General features: G+C 41.1%; 1 protein-coding gene across 1 annotated transcript; it reads left to right on the top strand.

Moving 5' to 3' along the window:
• Positions 1-10,498: 10,498 nt before the first annotated feature.
• On the top strand, positions 10,499-18,286 carry LOC133107878 (extracellular calcium-sensing receptor-like). The gene is made up of 6 exons (XM_061217154.1): positions 10,499-10,596; positions 10,786-11,077; positions 11,550-12,344; positions 12,443-12,670; positions 15,932-16,055; positions 17,373-18,286. Exons 2-6 carry the CDS (start codon positions 10,820-10,822, stop codon positions 18,284-18,286), a joined length of 2,319 nt encoding a protein of 772 aa, XP_061073138.1. The 5' UTR covers positions 10,499-10,596; positions 10,786-10,819.
• Positions 18,287-19,331: the final 1,045 nt, after the last annotated feature.

The raw sequence follows: 19,331 nt of genomic DNA, 5'->3' as shown, positions 1-19,331 counted from the left end.
TTTAAAATCTTTTTGATGCAATCAAATGGAGTGAGAGATGTTAGTGCTTTGTTGTTAACCGTCTTGTTCTATGTTCATTTTCAGTACTTGGCTATACTTTTGCAACATGAATAGTCAAATTATTTTTAATTGTTCAGTACTGTGCAAAGGTTTTAGGCAGGTGTGGAAAAAAATGCTGTAAAGTGATAAGAATGCTTTCAAAAATAGAAATTGTTTAATTTAATAGTTTATTTTTATCAATTGACAAAATTCATGAACAGAAGAAGTGAATGAACAGAAGAAAAATCAATATCAAATTAATATTTGGAGGGCGGCATGGTTGGTGCAGTGGGTAGCACTGCCGCCTCACAGCAAGGAGGTCCGGGGTTCGAATCCCTGTTGGCCGGGGCCTCTCTGTGCGGAGTTTGCATATTCTCCCCGTGTCTGCGTGGGTTTCCTCCAAGTACTCCGGTTTCCTCCCACAGTCCAAAGACATGCAGGTTAGGCTGATTGGAGAGTCTAAATTGCCCATAGGTGTGAACGGTGTCTGTGCCCTGCGATGGACTGGCGACCTGTCCAGGGTGTATTCCTGCCTCCCTGTGACCCTTCAGGATAAGTGGGTTAAGATAATGGATGGATGGATGGATGGATGGATTGATATTTGGTGTGACCACTCTTTGCCTTGAAACAGCATCAATTCTTCTAGGTATAATTGCACACAGTTTTTGAAGGAACTAGGCAGGTTGGTAGTTCCAAACATCTTGGAGAACTAGCCACAGTTCTTCTGTAGATTTAGGCAGCCTCAAATGCTTCTGTCTCTTCATGTAATCGCAGACAGACTTGATGATGTTGCTGCCATTTTTCTGTACCCCAGTTCCTGTTTTTGTGCATAGTTGATTCACTTGGCCTTGTTTCCATGTCGGAGGTATGGCTTTTTGGCCACAATTCTTCCATGAAGACCACTTCTGACCAGACTTCTCTGCACAGTAGATGGGTATACCTGGGCCCCACTGTTTTCTGCCAATTCTGAGCTGATGGCACTGCTGGACATCTTCCGACTGCAAAGGGAAGTAAGCATGATGTGTCTTTCATCTGCTACACTAAGTTTCCTTGGCCTGTTTCTTTGTGCTTATTCAACAGAGCTTGGACAGCACATCTGGAAACCCCTGTCTGCCTTGAAATTTCTGCCTGGGAGAGACCTTGCTGATGCAGTATAACTACCTTGTGTCGTGTTGCTGTGCTAAGTCTTGCCATGGTGTATGACTTCTGACATTAAACTGTCTTCAGCAACCTCACCTTGAAAGCAGATTTTGGCTGTTCCTCACCCAGTTTTAACCCTCCTACACAGCTGTTTCTGTTTCAGTTAATGAATGTGTTTCAACCTATACATTAAAATGATGAACATTAGCTACTGGTTGGTATAATTGGTTAATCACACACCTGACTATATGCCTACAAAATTCCTGACTTTGTTCAAGTGTACCTAGAAGAAGATGCTGGTTTGAAGGCAAAGGTGGTCATACCAAATATTCATTTGATTTAGATTTTTCTTCTGTTCACTCACTTTGCATTTTGTTCATTGATAAAAAAAAACGTAACATTTCTATTTTTTTCCAGATTTTTCCCTTTTTGGTAGCCAATTATACTCGTCTGATTCAGTTGGAGGTAGTCATATTAGATGTACCGCCCGTACCCCGTCCCTCGGCGGCCCAAATGAGAGCGACACACCTTCTTCAAGCCGTCTCGTCTCATGCCCGTTGCCGTGATTCCGAGGCACCCGAGGTGCGTATTGTGCAGCGATCTAATAACCCTGCCAAGTCCCTCCCTCTGGAGCAGCGAGCCAATTATTGCTGCCCCACGTAAGCCGGCCAAACTTGGCTTTTGGCAGGACCGAGAATTGAACCCCGGTCCCCGGTGTGCAACTGCAGCAAACTGCAACCGCAAGTCTGCTGCGTCTTAGCCTGTTGCGCCACGGCGGCTCCTAACATTTCTATTTTTGAAAGCATTCTTATTTTACAGCATTCTTTCACACCAGCCCAAAACTTTTGCATAGTGTTGTATATCATTTGCCAGGGTGCTGTAAAATAGTTAGCTACTCATCATCTACTCATGCATGTTACATATTTATTATAATAGGTGATTTTCTGAAAATGACTTTAATGCTTTAATAATGCAACAAAAGGAGTAATGACAAAAAAACCCCACCAAGTAGAATACTAGGAAGGGCAGCCAAGCCCATGTTCTATCAAGATGGGTGGGCTCTTCTCACTGTACATTGAAACCAGGAAACGTAGTATCCAATATACAAGGACACCTGAGCCAATGAAATGTGTACGGTAAGATGAAGGCCAAGAATTTATTATTATTATTTTTTTTTTTATTATGTTTGTAATGGTTGTTATTTGAAGATAAGATGCATGTTTATAATTTATGTTCATGTTCAATGTTCAGAGTTTGCAAAAATATGGGTTATGTTTTCCTATATAAGAACAAATATAGCCACCTTTTTTAATGTTTTTCAAGTTACACTTTTCTTTTTTAATTCAAGGTTTGTGTATCTCATGTATTAAAATGACCCTTAAAATTAGTTCTCATCAGATTCATCTATAGAGTTCAAATTTGATCTATGTGGCCACTTCTAGCACTTGGAACAGTACTTCCCTCTAGGGTTTTCAGCGCACTTGTCCCAGGTTATGGTTATGTACTTTGTTGTCAAATGCCTATAATGTAATGTAAACACTCAACATAATTTATCATTCATTCATTCAATCATTCAATCATTCAATCATTCTCCTAACCCACTTATCCTGAACAGGGTCGCAGGGGGGCTGGAGCCTATCCCAGCATACATTGGGCGAAAGGCAGGAATACACCCTGGACAGGTCGTCAGTCCATCACAGGGCACACACACCATGCACTCACACACCCATCCCTACAATTTAGACTCTCTAATCAGCCTATCCTGCATGTCCTGCATGTCCTGCATGTCCTGCATGTCCTGCATGTCCTGCATGTCTTTGGACTGTGGGAGGAAACCCACGCAGACACAGGGAGAACATGCAAACTCCACATAGAGAGGCCCCGGCCGACGGGGATTCGAACCCAGGACCTCCTTGCTGTGAGGCGGCAGTGCTACCCACTGCACCATCCGTGCCGCCCCTAATTTATCATAATCTACCTGCTCCCTCGGGTAACTCTTGGATATACTCTTCGATTTATGATTCCTGTCTCTCTGGTTATGAGGAAACACTGTCTGACACATCATGCTCCACACCTGCAGTAGTGCAGGCCATTATTGGGGCAACCACTTCAACAAGTCCATTGCAATTGCAGCAGCTGTCGGATTATTTCAGATTCCAGTGGTAAGTGCCGGTCTCCCAGCGTGTGCCATCAAGCCCCTCCAGCTGGTCCAGAATGCTGCAGCCCGCCTGATCACCAGTCAGCCCAGGTCGGCTCATGTCACCCCGCTTCTCATTGGCCTCCACTGGCTTCCTATTGCCGCACGCATCCGTTTCAAGGCCCTAGTGTTGGCATTTCAGGCTGCTAAGGGGACTGCCCCACCTTACATACAATCCCTGATCACTCCCTACTCCCCAGCTAGACCACTCCGGTCTGCCAGCTCTGGTCGCCTTACGGTTCCCTCTCTACGTGCACCTGGCGGTCGAGCTGCACGTTCACGCCTGTTTTCAGTTCTGGTTCCTCAGTGGTGGAATGACTTGCCTACCACTGTCAGAACAGCAGAATCCCTCCCCCTATTTCGACGCAGACTCAAAACCCACCTTTTCAAACTCTACCTTAGTCCTCCCTCCTGATTTCCCCTGCCCCTCCTTTCTGATATCCCTATCCTTGTCTAACCCCCCCCCAAAAAAAAAAAAAAGCACTTATGATGACAACTATGTTTAGAACAGCATTTCATGTGTATTTTGCTAGTTTCTGGATGTGATGCTTTGACTTATGGTAGAACCTATGCACTTGTAAGTCGCTTTGGATTAAAAGCGTCTGCCAAATGACAAAAATGTAAATATAAATGTAAGAGTTCCCTTTATTCATTTGTACATACTCCCAAACAGGTTAGTGAAATGATAATATGTTAATCAAATATGTTCATGAAGTCTAAGCAATGGTTTTGAGATGGGTGCGTGGGGGGTTTGGACCCAAAATGCACGACTCAGAAACCGTAGTGTCGTAAAGTCCCGTCAGGACTTTTTTTCCCGTCAGGAGGCTAGACTAACATAATATGTGACATGACAATAACGTAACTAAGACAATGACTAAACATAAAACATGACAGGACAAACATGAAACGTGACAGGTTTTCAGGCCAGTCTGCTGCTATGACTGTGCCCTGCGCTGAGGGTGAAATCAGCAATACCACAGGTAACCCAAACCAGTCTGTTGTGTTCTTTATATTATGTTCAATATTCAGTCGAAGCTGTTCGCTCTGAGCATGAACACATTATCACTATGGGCTCTATTTTGCCTGGCATACTGGTGACTTCATATTTTCATCATGGATTTAGGTTATTTCCTCTGGTAATTTTGGGACTCACCATGCACCAAAGTGTGAGGCCATTGCTATTTTCTTGCAGCTTATTGCAATCTTCTGATCAGAAAGGTCTTCCATTTACCCTTCCACAAAACACTCTGGTCTAAAGCACCCTAGTCTATGGCAAATTGCATTTCTGGGCTTCCCCATGCAATGCACATATGAAAAGCCAATGAACAGTTTTTGTGGATTGTATGCGGTTATCTTTAATACAAATCCCACAAGCAGAGAAAATGCATTTATTTTTGACAATTTTTTTATTTGTATTTATTTGTTTTAATATTTTTTGGCTGTTCTCATGCTACACTCTGATCCTTGGGGTACTGTATTTCATTATTTTTAAACCTTTCTTACACCCACCTGTAATGAGAATCAAGGGAATACATTTTTTTCAAAAAATGTATAAGGCATTACTGTAGCTAAAATGATAACTAAAGTACTGGCACAAATTATGGAGAGACTGCATTTATGAAATGTATCTCTTGGCAATAGGTAATAAATGTAATATCAACATGAAAAAAAAAATTACTGGTTATGTGAAACAAGAAATAATCATTTGGCTACACCTACCATTACAACATCATTGAGAAGTCTTATACAGCCTATCTTACTTTTAAGAGAACTAAACTGCACAGCTACATGCATTAGTTATCTCATCCCTAGATCATTTAATATCATGCGGTTGTGCTCAATATCAAAGAGACCAAACAACAAGCTATGTTACAATTTTTTTTTGTCTGAAGGGCTGGCTATGTCATTAGGTAGCCGGAAAGGGGGTTCTAAAAGGGTCCAAAGGGGTACTATTGGATTCAGATCCGGTGACCAAGAAGGCCACTGAAGAACATTGAACTCACTGTCATGTTCATGAAACCAGTTTGAAACAACTTTTGCTTTGTGACATGGTGCATTATCATGCTGGATTATGCACCATTGGCCAAGAGAAGATGGGTACATTTTGGCCATAAAGGGATGCACATGGTCTGCAACAATACTAAAATACACTGTGGCATCCAAGCAATTTGTGCCAAGAAAATATTGCCTACACCATTACATCACTCCCATCAGCCTGGACTGTTAACAGAAGGCGGGTTGGGACCATGGATTCATGCTGTTGGCACCAAATTCTGACCCTACCATCTCATGCCTCAGCAGAGTAGATGCTTTTCTACTCACCACAATTGTACAGAGTGGTTATCTGAATTACCTTATCTGAATTAGCCTTTCTGTCAGCTTGAACCAGTCTGGCCATTCTCCGTTGACCTCCGTTGAGTAAATTCTAGAGACTGTTATGATTGAAAATCCCAGGAAATCAGCAGTTACAGAAATACTCAAACCTGCCCATCCGGCACCAACAATCATGCCACAGTCAAAATCACTGAGACCACATTTTTCCCCATTCAGATGATGGATGTGAACATTAACTGAAGCCCTTGACCAGTATCTGCATGATTTTATGCATTACACTGCTGCCACATGATTGGCTGATTACATAAGCACATGAATAAGTAGGTAGGTGTTCCTAATAAAGTGCTCAGTGACTGTATATCCATATCCTTGTCTTCTATTGCAGCAATAGACTCTGGAAATTGACAGTACACCCTGCCCACATCTCTAAAAGGGATTGAAAGTAATTTGATTGGCTATGAATTACTTTTCAAAACACCCATTGATAATATGTTCAGCATAATTGCCATCTGAGCTGTGCACTTCTCCCAAAAATACCAACATTCAGTAGCCATTCCTAGTGTGCTCACACCCTGTGCCGTTGGCCGCAACATGCACCACAGACCAGAGAGTTTTCTAATTATGGCATTCATTGTTCTTTTGCAGATTCCAATGACTGTATTCACTGCCCTGAAGAATACTGGTCTAATGCTAAAAGAGATCAATGAATTTCTGTCCTTCCAAGAAATTATGGGGAAAATGTTATTATTTCAATTTTTGGAGTGTGTTTTACCACATTTGTAGCTGTGCTGTTCTTTATAAAGAAGGACACACCCATTGTGAAAGCCAACAACTCAGAGCTGAGCTTCCTGCTGCTCTTTTCATTGAAACTGTGTTTCCTTTGCTCTCTTACCTTCATCGGCCGGCCCTCTGAGTGGTCATGTATGCTGCGCCACACTGTGTTTGGTATCACCTTTGTCCTCTGCATCTCTTGTGTTCTGGGGAAAATGACTAATGTTAATGGCTTTCAGGGCTACACTTCCAGGCATTAATATCATGAAGTGGTTTGGGCCTCCCCAGCAGAGACTGAGTGTTGTTTTTGCTTTCACTCTCATACAGGTTCTTATTTGTGTGCTTTGGTTAACAATACCCCCCCCCCCCCCCCCCCTCCTCTCCTCAATAAGAATATGAAGCACTTCAAAGAAAAGATCATTCTAGAATGTGACAAAGGATCAGCAGTGGGGTTCTGGGCTGTACTGGGTTATAATGGGCTCCTGTCTATATTGTGTTTTGTTTTGGCTTTTCTGGCTTGTAAGCTGCCTGACAACTTCAATGAAGCCAAAGTCATCACATTCGCTTATATTCTGTGCTGTCTGGATCACCTTTATCCCAGCTTATGTCAGCTCACCTGGAAAGTTCACTGTAGCAGTGGAAATATTTACAATTTTGGCATCTAGCTTTGGCTTGTTGTTCTGTATCTTCCTTCCAAAATGTTATATTATATTATTCAAACCTGAGCAGAATACAAGAAAACATATGATGGGTAAAACGGACATGAAATCTCAGTGATTGCCCTCACCAAGAGAATGGGTACTGGACCACAGAGCTATCTGTGAAAAGGATGTCATATGTCTTACCTTTCATCATTTTCACAAGATACATAAATGAAAGAAGTTATGTTCATGTGATAGCTGACTCAGTTTGAACTACCACCACAGACTACAACTGGTTCATAAGTGGCCAAAAAAATAAAACAATCATATTGCATTTATTCTATTCAGCCATATTAAAAGTTCTTGAAGTGAATATTAATACAGTTAAAACATATATTTTTAACTGTGTATAACTTTAGCCCCACGCTAACCCAACAACGGAATTTAGCGAGGGCGAAGGTATCTGCGTGCTTGTCCTTCTGGTGTTGCTGAAATAATGTTAATAGGGTTAAATGTTAATGACTACTATGCGGAGAGACTAGATCTGCCAATAAATAAACCAAGTTACAAAGTTACAAAGACAGTAGTTCCACTCTGCCTTCCGCTTTTTACTGGTTCTGGCTGACCAAGTATCTTCACAATAACCTTTGGTAGATGTCTTATTTATAATTTAGACTTGATTGCTACAGGAATCCTGTACTGAGATGTACTCTCTGAACAATCCTCTGCTGGTTCTAGCGCATGTCACATTGGCCATTATGTGAATGTCTCACGAGCTGGCTAGATATCTGCAATAATTTCAGAGGTTGCAGGAATAGCTACTTTTGGGTGTGGCTGATTGCAGCTCAGGAAGACCCACATTAGCTATGACTGTTCTTGACATGAATGAACTACCACCTGGAGGCGAGTGATTTACTGCCAGAGGTCTACGGATGCAATACACCGTGATACATTAAGCATACATTTACATCCTCCCTAGGCCAACTCGAGGGGGTAACCACACATTCCCTGTGTAACATTGAGTGTCTGTAAGGGAAACCACACAAATCAAGTATAACAATTTATTTTACCAGGCAGGTTACTTACTTAATCACATTCAATAAGAAATTAAATAGAAATAAAAGTGTAACAAAAGAAACCAAAGACACCCTATACATAGAAGTTATGTACACAGTGAGCGTGGGAGTCTGATTGCATCCTCTCTGATTGCTTGGTTTGGTCTCCTTAAATCCAAAATCAGGCCTTTGATCTTGACCATTAAAATGGGTCCACAATGAACCATCTGGCGTTTATAACTATTTGGAATTAAGAGCCAGGCCTCCCCAGGCAGCAAGATTTGATCTGGTGGGTTGAGGCCATTTTGAGAGGAAGTCAGCAAGCTGACCAGTGCACTGATTGATGATACCAGATTTAATCATTTCCACCTTAAATAACTAACACAAATTGATTGTGATATGTTAACTGGGTCTTGCATCTCCTGTGCAATGATACGACAACATGGCAATGTTCTACAGTGGGCTCCACAATTATTGGCACACCTGACTGCCAATGAAAAAAAAAAGTAATATGATTTCTGAGATTAACTCAAAATGTTGAACATACACAAATACTGTATTTTATTCTGTATTCTGTCACCATAGTGATTGGAAATTGCACTGTTAAAAACTGAATGAATGCAAAAAAATCATGGATGAGGACAAAGGATGAGGACAAAGGCAATGATATTAGGAAGTATTTTTTCACACAGCGAGTGGTCACTGTGTGGAATAGCTTGCCAGAAGAAGAAGTGGAGGCAGAGACACTGAGGGTTTTCAAGACCAGGCTTCGTACGGTGTTAGATACTTTTAGGCAAGCTAAGCAGTAGGTACACTTACTGGGAGGAAAAGATGAGCACTGTTGGGCTGAATGGCCTGTTCTTACCATTATGTTATGTTTTAGTTTACAGCACTTTTTGTGTATATTCATCAAGGGGGCCAATCATTCTGGAGCCAACTCCGAAATATAAGACATAATAACCCTTGCTGTTCCACATTAACTTCAGATTTCGCTCTGGAAAGTTCAACTGCAGGATAATAACATTTTCCAAATAAGATACCAGGCGAATATGTCACTTTGATTCTGTGCCTTGAAAAAGGATCAGTACTGATGTTGAAAATTCATAAAACTATTAAGACAAATCGGCAACCAAATGAATAAACATTTTATACACTCAATTTTTCATTGTGTGTTCACTAAATTTGGTGGTACAACATTTTTCTATGGCATCACAAATTTACATTATCGTGCAAAGTTATTATTTTGCTATATTTTGCAGTGATATAATAATATACTGATCTTTATGATTTGTCAATGGGGTTCATATAAAGTACATAAAAAGGCTTTGATGGCATAATGTGCCATATTATAAGTATAACTTTGAGCAAACATAAAGTGCAAAACAAATAAATGGGCAAACCCATACAAGCTTCCACAAGGTTCCTCAAATTGTGCCTTCTACCCATTTTTTCCCCTGGGTGAACCGCCTTTGAATAGAATCCCTCACATGTAATTCCTCAATTGTTTGATGACATCTTTTTACAGGCCAAAACAGAAGTTTTGTCCCTCAGCAGATATTTTTTTTGCATAAAATAAAGTCTGTGGTTAACATTAGCTTTCATGTTTTTGTTCTATGTCATACTAAGCCATGCTATCAAACAAACACACAAACTACCAATTTCCACAGTCAGAAACATTATTAGAAACTGAAAGACAAGTAAAACAGTTGAAGTCAAGGGAAGACCAAGAAAAATCTCAGATAGAATGGCTGAAGACCTGGTGGGAAATGCTCAGAAGAACCCACACATTACTACAAAAGAGCTGCAGAAAATAGTAGCAGACACAGGTCAAGCAATTCACAGGACAACTATACAACATACTTTAAACAAAAAAACCTAGATGGCACAGTTGCTAGAAAGAAGCCTTAGATATTCATTGTAAACTGCTTTTTGACCAGGGGTGCCCACATTTTTGCACACCACGGTAGTGTTGAAATACAACAATATACTTCTCTCCATGTGAGATAACTCAGCTAAAAAGACTTGAAAATTATCACAGTGTCTCTTGGAAATATAATTACTTTTTCTGCTGCGCTTGTTTCTGTTACAATTTGCTCCGCCTCAATGTGATTTTCCTGGTCATGCCTTTGTGAGTCACAGATCGATGTAAAAAAAAAAAAAAGTTATATTTAAACCTGGTACACTGCAGTGCTGGATCTGAGATGTGTTGTCGGATGGCACTGCAGACCATTCTTCTGGCACTGACAGTCCTCTGGGCTGCAGCACAGACACCACCATGCAGGAGACTGGGGAGGGCAACCAAGCCCAGCTTCTATCAACATGGAGACATAAACATCGGTGGGGTCTTCTCCCTGCACAAAATTCCCCGGGAAATAAGCAGCAAATTTTACACCAAACCTGAGCGCCTGAAGTGTTCACGGTGAGATTTTCGTTGACAAGAAAAATTGTGATGGGATTCAAATTAAACAAAGGGTAATATCAATAACATTTATTTGAGGAACAATATTTCATAGTATACAACAGGAATATCAAATTAATGTGTAAAACTCTAATCTGCTGGTTAGCTTGTCAAGCAATAATACATTCTGTAATGTCTTTATTTATAAAGAGTTTATTTCAGAGAATTCCGGTTGGCCCAGACCATGATCTTCACCACTGAAGAAATAAATAACAGAACTGACCTGCTCCCTGGGGTAACTCTTGGATATAAGATTCATGATTCCTGTCTCTCTCCAATATACTCTCTAAGAGCGGCCATGGCTCTGATGAATGGTTATGAGGAAACACTGTCTGACACATCATGCTCCACACCTGCAGTAGTGCAGGCCATTGTTGGGACATCCACGTCGACTAATGCCATTGCAATTGCAACAGCTGTTGGATTATTTCAGATTCCAGTGGTAAGAGTTTATTTTATTCGTTCATACACACTCCCAAACAGGTAACTGCAATACTAATATGTTCATTAAATTTGTTCAGGAATTGTAAACAAGGATTTTCTGTTGTGAAAATTTTATTCACAAGGCTGCACAATGGTAAGGACCAATGCCTTTGAAATAAGTCAATGACTATCTATATAAGTCCAAAGCCTAGAATAAACATAGTTGTCCCCTCTGCTCAGATAAATTGATCATGCCAACCACAAAACATAATTATAAGATTTCCACTTTGGTGTAGTACAACTGATATGTCCCTAAAATGTACCATTATATTTCCATTCCCCCTGTCTCTCTCTCACACACACACACACACACACACACAAATGCACAGACATAATATATTTGCTTCATGATATGGAAAATGATGATGCTAGACACTGAAACACAGTATTTGCATTCATAGTTATATCTTTTACTTTACTGTTGTTTCCAGATCAGTCACTTTTCAACATGTGCATGTCTGAGCAACAGAAAAGAGTTTCCCTCATTCTTCAGAACCATTCCCAGTGACTATTACCAGAGCAGAGCACTGGCTCAGCTGGTGAAGCACTTTGGCTGGACCTGGATAGGAGCTGTGAGGAGTGATAGTGACTATGGCAACAACGGAATGGCTACATTTATAGAAACTGCTCAACAGGAAGGGATCTGCATTGAGTATTCTGAGAAATTTCACAGGACTGAACAAGAGAAATTACAGAAGGTTGTTGATGTCATCAGAAGAGGTACTGCAAAGGTAATTGTAGCATTCCTTGGTCAGGTTGGGATGATCAAATTATTGGAGCAGCTGACCTTTCAGAATATTACTGGCCTTCAAATGGTTGGCAGTGAAGGCTGGATAACTTCAAGCAATCTTGTGACACCTACAAGTTTCAGAATATTGGGAGGATCTCTTGGCTTTGCTGTCACCAAAGGCAAAATAAATGGCTTCAAAGAATTTATATTAAAACTTCACCCATCCCAGTACCCAAATAATACTGCTGTTACAGACTTTTGGGAAGCTGCTTTTCAGTGTTATCTAAGAAATAGATACGACAAGCCTCATAATGCCCCATGCACTGGATCTGAGAGCTTGAATGAACTGGAAAATGATTACACTGATGTGTCAGAGCTGAGAATCTCCAGCAATGTTTATAAAGCAGTGTACACTGTTGCTCATTCTCTTCATGAGGTGCTGGCATGTACAGCCCACCAAGGCTGCACAAACAGTGTGACACCAGAACCCTGGCAGGTAACTCAATAAACCGTTCTTACATAGTCAATAAAACTATAATTATGAACAAAGCCAACAAATATGTTCTCTTGGCTGAAATCTTTGTTTCTCTTCAGGTACTTAGGGCTCTGAAAAAGGTCAATTTCACTTTGGAAACTGGGGAGCATGTCTCCTTTGACGATAATGGGGACCCAATAGCCAGATATGAGGTGGTGAACTGGCAGCTTTCTCCTGGTGGTGCTGTAGAGTTCAGAGTGGTTGGCTATTATGATGCTTCCTTACCATCTGGTCAGCAGTTTGTTATGAGTCCTGTTAGTATGCTTTGGGCAGGTGGGCAAAAAGAGGTAAGTTTTTATGAACTACATGAAAATTATGGTCTGATGACAGCACAGATATATAGGGCTGAATGTTATTTAATCTTATTGAATCCCCTATACTCACACATGCAGCCTACATGTTGTAATCATGGATAGGCAAACACACTTGAAAGTGTGGGAGCATTTCATCAAAATCAAAAAAGTAAAATGCGATATGTGGCAAGGTGTTAAAACTTGCGATAAACAATATTCACATACATTATGTAGTTTGCGAGACAGGGAACCACCATTCTCAGCAGAACAGTCAAATTTAGTGGCTAGCTAAATAAACTCATCTGAGAAGTTTAAATTAGTTTCTAGCAATTAGCAGACATTTCCATAGATGTTTTAAAGCTACATGACAACTCTAGCAAATAGTTTTTCATATCTAGCATTCAGGTATCACAGCCAAATGGTAGCTAGATATATCATGAACTGCTGTCAGCTAGTATCCATTTCCATTTCCATTTGCTAATACTACAAACAGTTGGGGACTCGAATCAGCGACTCGGACTCCAGTCGCACATACACAAACTACAGACTCAACTCGGACTTTTCACTCGTGAACAATAATTTTGCCAAATGCCATTGTGAAAATGACGAAGTGAACAATGTCACAACAAATTATTATTTTTGCATTATTTACAAGAAATATAATACGTGGTTAAAACACACCCAATGTTGTTTTATGCGCCACAACACACACCTTTCAGTTTCAAACATAGCAACACCTTACACTATATTTCTTGCAGCATAGCTAACATTACAGTTCTGCATGTTGTGGCCTTTGGGTTTAAAGAATTAAGGCTCATCGAGTCAAACAAAATTATTGCAACAAGCAAAATGTGCAGCATTAAAATAAAACATGCAGGAGCAACCACATCAAATTTCAGCAGACATTTGAAAAGTCATTTGGAAAGGTCAATCAGTTTACCAGCACTGGAGCTGATCCCACCACTGTTCACTGTTGCTTTGTTAACGCAACTTCGTTAAACTGTTGTGTTAGCCAAATTATGTATTTCCAACTCAGTATAATGTTCGTGTCACTGTTTAATCAGCATCATGGAAGCGCAAATTTTCTTATTTTGTTGACTCGACTTAGCGTCTCATCCCGAACTGTTTGAGCGTGAAGTCAGTCAATCGAGAGAGGATAGGAGGGTCCTCGGGCTCCTGCAGTTTGATGATAATGTTCATCCCCATGCACACACCGAATCCCTACCTCCGTGAGCCAATCTATAGCCTTGGTGCACACGGGTACAGGAGCAAGTCCAACAACACCTGGATTGTATCTCCTTTCATAATTACAGGTATGAGATTTGTCTCTGGCAGCACGGATGGTGCAGTGGGTAGCACTGCCACCTCACAGCAAGGAGGTCCTCGGTTCGAATCCCCGTTGGCTGTGGCCTCTCTGTGCTGAGTTTGCATGTTCTTCCCGTGTCTGCGTGGGTTTCCTCCAGGTACTCCGGTTTCCTCCCACAGTCCAAAGACATGCAGGTTAGGTTGATTGGAGAGTCTAAATTGCCCATAGGTATGAGTGTGTGAGTGAATGGTATGTGTCCCCTGCGATGGACTGGCGACCTGTCCAGGGTGTATTCCTGCCTTTCGCCAAATGTATGCTGGGATAGGCTCCAGCCCCCCTGCGACCCTGTTCAGGATAAGCGGGTTAGGATAATGAATTAATGAATGGATTTGTCTCTGCTGGAGTGGGGGTAAGACTGCTTGGCATGCGGCTGATGGCTCCTGATGTTTACCTCCATCACAGGGCAATCCTTTCTGATATGCCCTCGCTAACCAGAATGCCGGGGACAGGGCAGGGAGGTGGGGCTCAGAAAAGGGAGGTGGGCTTTGTGGGTCCCCTCTGTGGATTCTTCCTCCTTGTGTCTTTTCTGAGAGAGAGAGGTGATTCTCCGCTCGTTTCAATGGCCACCCCCAGGGCGGTTGGCTGGTGGCACCGCAGCCACTCGGAGGTCCTTTTCAGGAGCCCCATCACAAACTGCTCCAGCACCACCTGCTTCACGATTTCCTCAGGGTTGCGGCTCTTAGGCTGTAGGTAGTACCTGCAGGACTCAAGGAGCTGCTGGCTGTAGACGACAGGCCAACCAACTGCCGCAAACGCAAGCTCTCCCTGATGCACAGCCTGTCCAAAGTAATGACACTTACTTTCCCTAAGTTCAGTTGGTGAGCTGATACCATGTCAAATAATGATTGGAGTCACATCAGATGAGCTCAGGAGAGCGCAAGGAGAGGGAGGTTGAGGGGAGGGTGACAGGTGGGGGAAGGATAAAGTGTGTTGTATAATTTAGTAAGTAAAATGCAGCATTACACCTTATGAGACCTATAATATCCCAAATACAATGCACAGTGCTCATTCTTGGTGACATTGTCATCAAATTTGTCCAGTGTTGTGATTGTGGCTCTATTGTATTTCTAAGCACACCAGTCAAAGCCACAATAATCTGTATCCACTCAAACACAGAAAATCTTCTCAATGAGAAAACCATTTTCATACTTTCACTGTGTTTCATCTTCTGTAACTTTTTCACTAATATTCTGAGTAATTCTACAGGTTTAACTTTCAGAGGAGACCAGGATTATACTTGTTGTCAAAAGCGTTCAACAGTAGAACCATTTTATTTTGGGTATCTCATTTTCAAGATTGTCAAGAAAAGGGGCGATACTTAAAGCTGGGTATACACTGCAATTTCTGCCATGATTCTGCAGTTGCAGACAAAATTTCTAAATCAACAGGAACAATAAATCTTTTGTTGTGAGCCAAAATCTTCCGTCTTAGATCTCTCAGTTTGACATACTCACAGACGGCTGATTTACTGAATTGACGCCTAAAGACTAAAAACAAATAAATAGTGCAATGTGACAGCTGCTACGACCACAGACAACGGACGTCTAATGAACAACCAATCGGAGCATCTAAATATCATACATAATGTACTGACACATTGTTATTTCAAGTGTCACCATCGATACTGAAATATTACTTGCATGTGGATAAAGTAGCCTAGGCTAATGAAGTGCACTTGTCAAAATGGGATTGCTTTTGCTACCTCTCTGAAACCGTGTCACATCCCAAGTAAATAGTTGAAGTTATGACACCTATCAATAACAATGTCGCTAATATCCAATGTCGCTACAACTTTTTGCTCAACATTGTGAATAATTATTATAGAGTATTCGAAAATTACATTGTCCATTAGTAGAGCTTTGACTTAAGATTTGAACCATGTTGCACAGAAACCCAGGTCAGTGTGCAGTGAGAGCTGTCCCCCAGGCACCCGGAAGGCTGTGCAGAGAGGAAGGCCAGTCTGTTGCTATGACTGTGTGCCCTGTGCTGAGGGTGAAATCAGCAATGCTACAGGTAAGTCAACACTAACTACACTATTCCTAGATTTCAATCACGTGACCAAACTTTTGTGGTCACCATATTGATTACCAAATGATGACTTCTTACCTGGGTTGACAGCAGACGGTGGTGAGCTAGCTAACTATTAACTCTGCACAAAGATATAAACATAAATACATTCAGTGTCACATGGAAACGATCGGAACCACTCAGTCAATGCACGGCGAACAGGGCAATACAGCAGGGAGGCCGGAGGGCCCAGGTACTTCTCACTCAACGATGACTGTAATTCAGCGGCTTCCACTTGAAATAATAGCGACAGAATAGAAAACTAGCTGTCTTACGTAGCCACAGATTTGATAAAAATAGCTTTATAGCTAAATACATTAACCACAAGGACCACAACACTCGCAACACGAACATCACTGGCATTCTGCTAAGGAACATAACTGGGTTAAATGTTAGATTTGATTGCTTGCCACTGTCAGGATTCACACATTATTGCTAACTGTGGCATTAGCTAGTTTTGCAAATGTTAAATTGTATGTTAAATATTGGACAATATCCATAGATGCCGTTAGCTACACCATTTTTGTTTAAATTTCACAATTTCACAATCTACAGTGTCAAATGCAGCAGTAAGATCTAATAACACGAATACTTAATCTTTACCAGTCTGTATTTAAATGAATGCAGATAAATTACCCTGTCATGCGACTTGAGTTTCACTCAAATGGAGTGAAACTGAAATAAACATTTTTTTTGTGGATAGCTGGTAATTTGTTCATCCTTCAGCTGTCATCGTAAAGTAATTCGCTTGACTACCAGCTTGTATTGTGTGTTCGTGTTGGGCAGTCACCTTTTAATTTGTGGTTTCTGAGAAGGAAATGACCTATGTCACTACACTGTGTAAAATGATTGAATCTGATATTCTTTTTTTTTTATATATCATTATGTACACCACCTAAAAAGCCCACAGGTGACAAAACAGTGCTCTTCAAAGTGACAGAAGCACAGAACAGAGCATGCTCATGCAGGGCCGGGGGGAGACAATCCAGCACTCTGGGCAAAATAGGAATATGCCGCCCCCTACTTTCACATTTTTAAGAGAAAAAGATGCCAATTTCTTACATATTGACCCCTATTTTTTACTTAAGACGGGTGTAATCAATTCATACTATTGACTCAATGTCGTATACAATATCTTGTAGAACGATGTCGTAAAACTTTACCAATAGTTCCCCGGTATCCCCTATTGTATTGCATCTGCTCATTATATTGTACATGGATAGCTGTAATAGGGTCCTAATGGTTTTCATTGTTTTCTTTCAGATTCTATTGATTGTATTCAGTGCCTGGAAGAATACTGGTCTAATGCTAACAGGGATCAATGTGTTTTAAAGACTGTTGAATTTCTGTCTTTTCAAGAAATTATGGGGATTGTGCTTGTTATATTTTCCATATTTGGAGCGTGTGTAACTGCATTTGTGGCCGGGCTATTCTTTATAAAGAAAGACACTCCCATTGTGAAAGCCAACAACTCAGAGCTGAGCTTCCTGCTGCTCTTTTCATTGAAACTGTGTTTCCTTTGCTCTCTTACCTTCATTGGCCAGCCTTCTGAATGGTCATGTATGCTGCGCCACACTGCGTTTGGGATCACCTTTGTCCTCTGCATCTCTTGTGTTCTGGGGAAAACAATAGTGGTGTTAATGGCCTTCAGGGCTACACTTCCTGGCAGTAATGTCATGAAGTGGTTTGGGCCTCTGCAGCAGAGACTGAGTGTTCTTGCTTTCACTCTCGTACAGGTCATTATTTGTGTGCTTTGGTTAACAAGATCCCCTCCCTTCCCCTACAAGAACATGAAGCACTACAAAGAAAAGATAATTCTAGAATGTGATGTAGGATCAGCAGTGGGGTTCTGGGCTGTACTGGGTTATATTGGGCTCCTCTCTATATTGTGTTTTGTTTTAGCTTTTCTAGCTCGTAAATTGCCTGACAACTTCAATGAAGCCAAATACATCACATTCAGCATGCTCATATTCAGTGCAGTCTGGATCACCTTTATACCAGCTTATGTCAGCTCACCTGGAAAGTTCACTGTAGCTGTGGAGATCTTTGCAATTTTGGCATCTAGCTTCGGTTTGCTGTTCTGTATCTTCCTTCCAAAATGTTATATAATATTATTCAAACCTGAGCAGAATACAAGAAAACATATGATGGGTAAAACGGACATGAAATCTCAATGATTACCCTCACCAAGGGAATGGGTACTGGACCACAGAGCTATCTGTGAAATAAGAATGTAATATGTCTTACCTTTCATAATTTTCACAAGATACATAAATGAAAGAAATTATGTTCACGTGATAGCTGACTCAATTTGAACTACCATCACAGACTACAACTGGTTCATTGTGGCCAAAAAAATAAAACAATCATATTGCATTTATTATATTCAGTCATATGAAAAGTTCTTGAAGTTAATATTAATACAGTTAAAACATATATTTTTAACTGTGTAACTGTAACTTAAGCCCCACCCTAACCCAACAACGGAATTTAGCGAGGGTGAAGGTATCTGCGTGCTTGTCCTTCTGGTGTTGCTGAAAGAATGTTAATAGGGTTAAATGTTAATGACTACTATGCAGAGAGACTAGATCAGCCAATAAATGAACAAAGTTACAAAGACAGTAGTACCACTCTGCCTTCCGCTTTCTACTGGTCCTGGCTGACCAAGTATCTCCACAATAGGGCCAATAAATCTACCTTTGTTATATCTGACTCCATTTGAATAATAATTTAGATTAATTATCCTTTGGTAGATGTCTTATTTATAATTTAGACTTGATTGCTGCAGGAATTCTGTACTGAGATGTACTCTCTGAACAATCCTCTGCTGGTTCCACCACATGTCACATCGGCCGTTACATAAATGTCTCGCACGGTGAGCCTGGGAGTCTGATTGCATCCTCCCTGATTGCTTGGTTTGGTCTCCTTAAATCCAAAATCAGGCCTTTGATCTTGACCATTAAAATGGGTCCACAATGAACCATCTGGCATTTATAACCATTAGGAATTAAGAGCCAGGCCTCCCCAGGCAGCGATTTGATCAGGGGGTTGAGGCAAATGACTGTGATTGGGACAGATTTCCACACAGTTTTCCCTAGGTTCCTGGATGGTTATGAAACGCACTGAAACAATCCGAATAATACCAAACATTACTAAGTTCTGACCTGGGATTGTCATGAAACATCTTTATGCCATATACACTATTTCAGTGCTCCAACCCTG

The sequence above is a fragment of the Conger conger genome, chromosome 13 (genome assembly GCF_963514075.1).
Source record: "Conger conger chromosome 13, fConCon1.1, whole genome shotgun sequence".
Taxonomy (NCBI): Eukaryota; Metazoa; Chordata; class Actinopteri; order Anguilliformes; family Congridae; genus Conger; species Conger conger.
Note: the sequence above shows the minus strand (reverse complement) of the source record. Positions and strands in the feature narration are given on the sequence as shown.